Source organism: Delphinapterus leucas, chromosome 4, assembly GCF_059928025.1.
Source record: "Delphinapterus leucas isolate spDelLeu-1000000601 "Yukka" chromosome 4, BTC_Dleu_Yukka2, whole genome shotgun sequence".
NCBI lineage: Eukaryota > Metazoa > Chordata > Mammalia > Artiodactyla > Monodontidae > Delphinapterus > Delphinapterus leucas.
Window position 1 is genome coordinate 75,271,874 of NC_143132.1, and position 7,686 is coordinate 75,279,559.

Consider the following 7,686-nt stretch of genomic DNA (forward strand, 5'->3'; position numbering starts at 1 on the left):
AATTAAAGAAGAGAGCCTTATCATTTTGTTTCTACACTGCTCATTTGTGCCCTAGCCTGGCCTGCTTTTCAGATACTAGTCTGAGCACAGCAGCCAGCCCAGTTCCAGTGAGTACCAGGCCTTCATCAGGATGGACATTTGGGGCATCATATTCTTCCCAGCATCTGGGTCCTTGGGACTTGGAAACGATGAAGTAAGTGAAAAATCCATACAGCCATCTCCTGGGGGTATTCTCATCACCAAGCTGCTCAGATTGCTTTATTTTAGGAGATGCAGCTCCCTCTTTTCTTCTGTCTCACACCCCTCTCAAGCAAGCCTGGGCATTCTTCCAAGAGGTTCTACCTCTAGTTGTATATATAAAATGAGGCATGGATGAATATGAGGGTGGGTGTAGGTGGTGAGGGGGAAAACCGAGCCCTTGTGGCTTCAAAAAGTAGGGTCTGCTGTAGAAGGACAGTTGCCTCTGCTTTCTGGTTGGTATAGACCTCTATGGAGTTGGGAGCCAATAGACCACCAACACTGGAATAAATGAGGTAGAGAGAATCTAAGAGAAAATCTAATTTGTTTGTTTATAAATTTTGAGTATTGTAAGAATCATTTATATCATATCAACACTGATTAAATGCTATTGTTTCGGCCTGAAGGTGTTCATCCCATCAAAGAGCATTTATAAGGCACCGTCTACAAAGCACCTGAAAATTCTGATGGACACAGGAGTGGATGGGTTTGGGGGATAAGAACAGGGATGTTGGCACAGTGCATCCTGAGAAGTTGAGCGCCCCAAAGTAAAGCAATGTGGGCAGGTTGGAGATAAAGAAGCCAGCAGTTGTGCATGCTAGTTTCTCACTTCCTCATTCAATTAGAGTCCCAGAAAAGCAGATAAAAAGTCCCTTTCAGGTGGTTACAGCCTAGTGGATACATAAATGAAGACCATGTAAAGCAGAGTGATAGACACCATATGAAGTAAAACTTGGTAAGGGAAGACTGGGGAGTCTTTAAAAGAAAGTGGTGTTGGAACTGGGCTTTCTAAGAAAAATTGGGGGTTTCCCTGGTGGCAGAGTGGTTAGGAATCCGCCTGCCAATGCAGGGGACATGGGTTCGAGCCCTGGTCCGGGAACATCCCACATGCGGTGGAGCAACTAAGCCCGTGCGTCCCAACTACTGAGCCTGCACTCTAGAGCCCGCAAGCCACAACTACTGAAGCCTGCATGCCTAGAGCCCGTGCTCCGCAACAAGAGAAGCCACCGCAATGAGAATCCCGAGCACCGCAACGAAGAGTAGCCCCCGCTCGCCACAACTAGAGAAAGCCTATGTGCAGCAGCGAAGACCCAACGCAGCCAAAAATAAATAAATAAATTTAAAACAAAAAAAGAAAAATTGGAACTTGCCAAGACTGGGAGAATATCATCTACGCAGGGTATTTTATGAACCAAGGCACAGGAGTGTTGGGCCTCTGTGGAAGCAGCAGGCTTGTGGTTTAACTTTCCTGGCACATAGGGGAGAGCAACCAGAGATCAGTTTAGAAAGGCTGAATGGAGCCAGATTGTGGAAGGCCTTGAATGTCAATCATTCAAGACCCTTGGACTTTATTCTCTAGGCAATGAAGAAGAGTGAGGTGTCACCAAGAAGAATGACTGTTTATTTATTCATGAACGACACTAGACCTGAGGTGATAAAGCATCAGGATCTCTCTGGTGACCATTTACATGGGCTGGTCACTGCAGGGTGTCCCAGCCCCAAGGACTCCTCAGTTGAGGTAACTCCTTTATGGAGTTTACTAGAATATGTTTAATTAACAGCTTCTAGGCTCAGCCTTTGAAGGAAAGATTTTTAAGATATCACCTTTGTCTTGAAAGCATTAGAACATATTTTAAAACATATGAGGATATATCAAAACATCTGAAGATGTATCTGGTATTTGCCCAACAGAGATAATTGATTCTGCAACGTGTGTGCCAAATTATAGGAAACATTCCTTTAGCATCTAAAAATACTGTTTGCTGTTTCTTCAGATATATTCTCACTTCTGCTGGTATCTGCCTTGGGCCTCACAATTTCCATTCTGTTTTCTGCTTTTCAAGATATATACCGTGGGATGGAAGCACATGACATCCGTGACTCGCATGTGCAGTGGGACCACATTTGCACTGTAATTTGCAAGTCATTTACTCCGATATCCTCTCTGGCCACTGAATGTGGTGAGGCTATTCTCACTTACTAGAAGAGCAAATAACATGTCTCCATCGCACACACGCTAGCCTCTGAGTGTTTTCATGTTATTAGGGTCATCAGCTGGGTTCATTTGTTCTGTTCATACCTGGAACACCAGGTTTGGATATTTTATTCTTCCATGTTATACTAATACAATAATTAATCCTTCAAGCTTATTTTTTAAATCATATAGTAGAAATCCTTTATAATGTAATTGTGAAGAGTGAGAAAAAATAGACTTATAGGACAATCGTGTTCTGTCTGTAAGGCAGTGACTGTAAGGAATTTCAGTTCAGTGGGCAGCACTGGACCCAGGGTGCACTGGGTTAAAATTAAATTTATTAAGAAGTTATTGAGCCCATTTTTGGACCCAGCATTGTGAGAGAAATAAAAGAAAGAGAAAGATTGACTCTGGCCCTCTACCTCTTGTTTTGTTTCAAAGATGAGCCATACCCAAGTGAAACGATGGCATGGCCACCTGAGGCCGTCCATGCTTGAAGAGAGTGTAAAATAGAGAGAAGTGGGAAGGACATAGGAAGGAGGAGCTCTCCCTGGGGCAGGATCCTCCTGCCATAGGAGATTTCATGCAGGAGATGAAACTTGATCTGGTCCAGAAGGATAGGCTAGGTTTTGCTAAGTAGGAGGCGGGTATAGTCCCAGGCAGGACAACAGCCTAAGCACAAACAGAGAGGGATGCATGATTCTCTTTTGCCTTGGAAATGCAAAAGAATGTAGGGTGGCAGAGAGAAAAATCAAAAGCAAGCCTTGTTTCACAGAACACATGGAAAATTAGCTAAGACTGAGGCAGCATGCTGCGGAATAGGCACGGATGGAGGTAGGCGGACAGTGATGTTTTGACTCTATGCTGAGAACAATGCGAGTCCTTGAAGATATCGGGGCAGGTTTTTCAGCGGGGCACCTAAGACAGATTCGTTAGATGACAGCAGGAAGGCTGTATGTGAGAGCAGAGAGGCTGTGGAGAGAGAAGCAGTTAGGAAATGAAAACCCAGACCATTCAGTCATTTGCAAAACATCAAGCTCCAGGGTGGGTTTGGCACTGGGGTTACAAAGAGTAAGATGCAGTCACCACTCTCAAGTAGCTCAGAAGCTAGGAGCGGAGAGCATCACAGAAGCAAATTCCAAACCAGTGTGGCCAGTGCCTTCCAGGCTAACAGATGGAAAAGAGACCTCCCAGATCAGGGTGGTGGCAGCAGGAGGGAAAGGGCCAGTCTATCCACTACCATCTGACCCACTGTCGAATCTTACAGCCTTCTCCAGACCACCCTTTTACCCAGGGAGCCTATTTCACAACCCTAAAAAAAGCTGTCTCCACTTAGGGGAAAAAATAACATAGTGTTACTTTGAAATAACCCCTATCAGAATAGGGATGAGAATCGAAGGTGAGCATTTAGACACTGCGGAAGGCCTGTGGCTTCAGTCCTAAACGCAGCCCACCCTCTTCACAGTCATCCTACGTATTCTATACCCTTTAGGGTCTGAAAGGGAGCTGCATAACTATTCTTTTGCTATGGAAGCAGCCATGGAAAGTTGTAGCTCTCACACCTATTAAATAAGTGTCCATGGAAAGTTGTAGCTCTCGCACCTATTAAATAAGTGTATCTGGTGGTCAAGGTGTATTCTCTAATCCTTAAAAGGAGGTGGGTTGGGCAGGTTCAACTTTCATCAAGCCATTAGATTTAGGGCTGGGAACATTATTCAAAATTTTTTCACCTAGTTTCTATCAAAATAAACGTGAACTTCTGTCCCCCTTTTGTTTCTTTAACTCATATGTCAATTTTACTGAAAGAACGAACTCCAGGTAGCTTTTGCTTTGGGAGAATTAGAAGTAATAATATTATTAGATGAACGATTTAATCTTCCCTCTATTTGAGAAGATAAAAATGAAGAGAGACACACAGGCTCCAAAGTGTCCAGTCTCATGTCTGCGACCCAGGGCACGTTTACTCCGTGTCTATTGTCAGGCAGCGGAGGGAACACAGGGCAAGAGGCAGTCAGATCTGATTTGAATTCTGGCTGTGCCATTTATGTATTGGTGTTGATTCCTTGGGCAAGGTACTGACCTTCTCATCTGTAAAGTGGAGAGAGTAATGCCAACCCTCCAAGCCCAAAGAGTTGTCACAAATACATAAATTAAATTAGATAATAGGTGTTCTTTTGAAGTGTAAGGTATGCAGAGTATAACGGTAGCATTTATTTTTCAACAGTTCATCCTAACCATCACATCATGGAGGATTTCAATTTTGGTGGCAGCCCTCACCCAATTCTGTGTGGCCTTCTGTGTAGTGGTAAAGAAATCTCTGTATAGCTCTTATTATTTTTCTGGAGAGATAAATAAAGGACTGACTCTCAACAGATGCTCATTTTTTAGAGCAATCACTTTAATCCCCCAAAGTGATACTGCACATGTTCTCTTTGGGGGAAATGAGAAACTCTTTGAAGGCTGCATAGAAATGCTCTCAGTATCTGTAGTGTAGAAAGCAAAACATCAAATTAACTAATTTTGTCTCACATGAAGGCATTGTATTGTACTTTCCTAGTATTTTTAATAATCTGGTAGAGACTAGACCAGGTGACCTTCTAGCTCTAAAATTCAATGAGACTTTTTAGGGTGAAGGAAGTCTTCAGGAAGGCTTCCTTAATTAAGAGAGAAGGGAAGCCATTGTTCATTCTAGTCAATTCTTACCCTTTGAAGGTCTTCTCCTATAGCATTTCTCTTCTACTCAGTGTCACTAAATGACTTTACCTACTCAGTGAAAGGCTCAGGTACTATTTTTCAAGGGACAGTTAAATAAAAAGATTCATGTACTGAAGTTCCTTGGGAAAAGGCATCGACCAAGTTAAGAAAAAATATGTTTATATACAAATATCCCGTTGTACACAATGCACATAAAATTTCTCACAGTCAAAGGAATTCCATTTTTGAGACTTTATTTTAAAAAACAACCTAAAAAGAGAGAAGAAACTTGTGTGTATGAAGGTTTTCATCATAGTATTATCTACAGTGGCAAAATATTAAATTCAACTCAAGTGTTCAGAAGTAGAGATGCTGTTTAAATAAATAGTAATACAGCAATTTGAAGAGATCTTATACAATCATTAAAAATGATTATTGAGAAGATGGTAGCTACAAACTGTATATGACAGAGAGTCTAGTATAAACAAAAGTGGAATGCAAGATTTGACCAATTCTATTATTATAAATGCATAAAAACTGTGTGTACTTGTAAGCACAGAAAAAAGAGACCCCCCCCCAAAAAAAAATGGAAAGCAAAACCCATTTGCTTTCTAGAGTTCATTCATTCATTCAACAAATCATTATTTGACACCTTCTTTGTGGCATGGCGCAGGTAGCAGTGATTTTTTTTCTTCTCTTGATTTTGAGTACATTATTTTGTTATCATTTCAGTCCGGCAGTAAAATAATTCTAAGTGAATTGCCAGCCAGGATTGAACTAGGAAATCTGTGGAAATGAAAGGCTGTAAGCTTTTGGAGATTTCTGTGAACACAAGCACGCTCTCAATTCTCAAGGGAAAGAACCCGGGGAGCTGCTAGGTTTCGTGGGGCTGCAGAGAGAAGGGGCCACAGCATCAGTAATAAGAACCTTTAGAGCAAGGCCTGGGAAAACAAGGGTGGCAGTAAGCAACCTGGCTGCCAGGGGAAGTGGATGATGGTTTAATTGTTTTTTCCACCTGATTTTCCATCCTTCAAAATCGAGAGCTCTGGCTACTGATCAAGAAAAAATGTGGAATCCATTCTAAAAGTCAATATAAGAACTGGCAAAAAAAAAAAAAAAACTGGCAGAAGACCCAATCTGGCCTCCCACAAACAGGACAGATTATTCAGGCGATGGCACAAATGGATTCTACATCAACCAAGGCTATGAAAGCTCTGAATAGATTCCAAAAGAAAAACTCGAATTGGGAGGCCAAACCACAGAACAACATTTTTGGACCAGATTGTAATCAGAATTGTTAACAGCATCCCTCTTTTACCCAGAAACTAAAACACTGTAGAGAGGTGATGATAGTCTACGCTTATCTTTTCTTTCTCCATCTGAAGATTCAAGCCTTGCAACAAAGGACCTTAAATATGTTTATTTTGACTGTATCCTCTACCATTGAGAAAAATAATGCATTTCCTAGAGTATCGGTTTTTTTCTAACAAACTTTATTCACAATGCATAGCATTATCCTGGTTAAAATGCACAACTTTTCACGGTAGTAAAATTAATAGTATGAACATCAATAGAAGAAAGAAAAAATGAAGGACAGTTTGATCTTTGAAAGTTTCATCAACATATTTTTACTTTCATCTATGGAAATAAAGGAATCTGAAAAAAAAAAGCTTCTCTCAATAAATTGTCACATGTTTACTTAACCTTATATTCACTTGCAAAGAACATTTATGCATGTATCTTTTCCCAAGGTCACAGAATTCCTCGTTTTGCTTCTTTATATGGTTTTAATAGAGAAACAAGAATTGAAATTTACTTCAGAAAATTCAGCTCTAACTGTGGTAAGTGTGGAATGATGGAGGTGTCTGATAATTGCCTATAATCTTGGCTTGGGCACAGCTAACATCTAAGCAAACTCCACCGAAGTTGGCATCTCCCAAAGTATATTGTTTTGGGGCCTGTGAGCTAGAAGGTCCAGAGTAGATCACAAAGGTAATGAAATAAACTATTAAAATGTACTTTTCACTCAAAGAAGCATGGCACCTTTATTTGCTTTTTATTACTGACAGAGGAAAATCTCAAGTTCTAACTCCAAAAGTTGGCCCAGACCCAGCATTGCTCATCTTAAAAGAAGCAATCCTAGGGAAGGGACCCATAATGTTTGTATCTACAGCATGACAATTCTCAGGATGCTAAACGACTTAAGTTCCATTTCATCTTTTCATAATCTAAATCAATTATCAGATGCACATTAAGGACCACAGAACGGGTACATGCTTTACAAATATATTCTACACTTTATTACCTTTAACATATATCAACCTCACTGTGACCTTGAGAGGATATTTATTCCTAGTGAACATTTTAAATTCCCTACTAGGCTTTCCTTGAAAGCATAAATCTAATTTTGCTAATTAAACAGATCTTTAATGGGTCATAGGCAATTAGTTAACCAGTCCCATTCTAAGAGTGCCCATTACGTGCCTAATGCTGTGATGCATGGATTCAATCATGTCTTTCCAATTCTGAAATCCTTAGGATTGAAAAAGTGTTTTCAAATTTCAGTAATTCGTTGCTGTAAATAGTATTATATGCTTTTTACACAAACCAGCAGCATAAATGCAAATTCCTATTCAAACAAACATTTTATTTTTATTTTATTTTTAATCTTTTCTTGGATGTGCAGCTCTTGGAGAGTGACAATTTTTAAATGTGTCTAATTTAGCTTATGATTAAGAAATACATGTCAACCTAAAACACGGCAGCTCAGGTTCCTTGAG

The 7,686-nt window shown here is 40.5% G+C and overlaps 1 protein-coding gene across 1 annotated transcript in view; it reads left to right on the forward strand.

Moving 5' to 3' along the window:
* Positions 1–6,692, forward strand: part of LOC111181686 (putative cation-transporting ATPase 13A5) — an 87,089-nt gene extending 80,397 nt beyond the window's left edge. Inside the window, 4 exon segments of the mRNA XM_089909907.1 lie at positions 2,013–2,101; positions 4,437–4,509; positions 5,888–6,012; positions 6,015–6,692. Of these exon segments, the coding sequence (XP_089766033.1) occupies positions 2,013–2,101; positions 4,437–4,509; positions 5,888–6,012; positions 6,015–6,194 (467 nt within the window). The 3' untranslated portion in view covers positions 6,195–6,692.
* Positions 6,693–7,686: the final 994 nt, after the last annotated feature.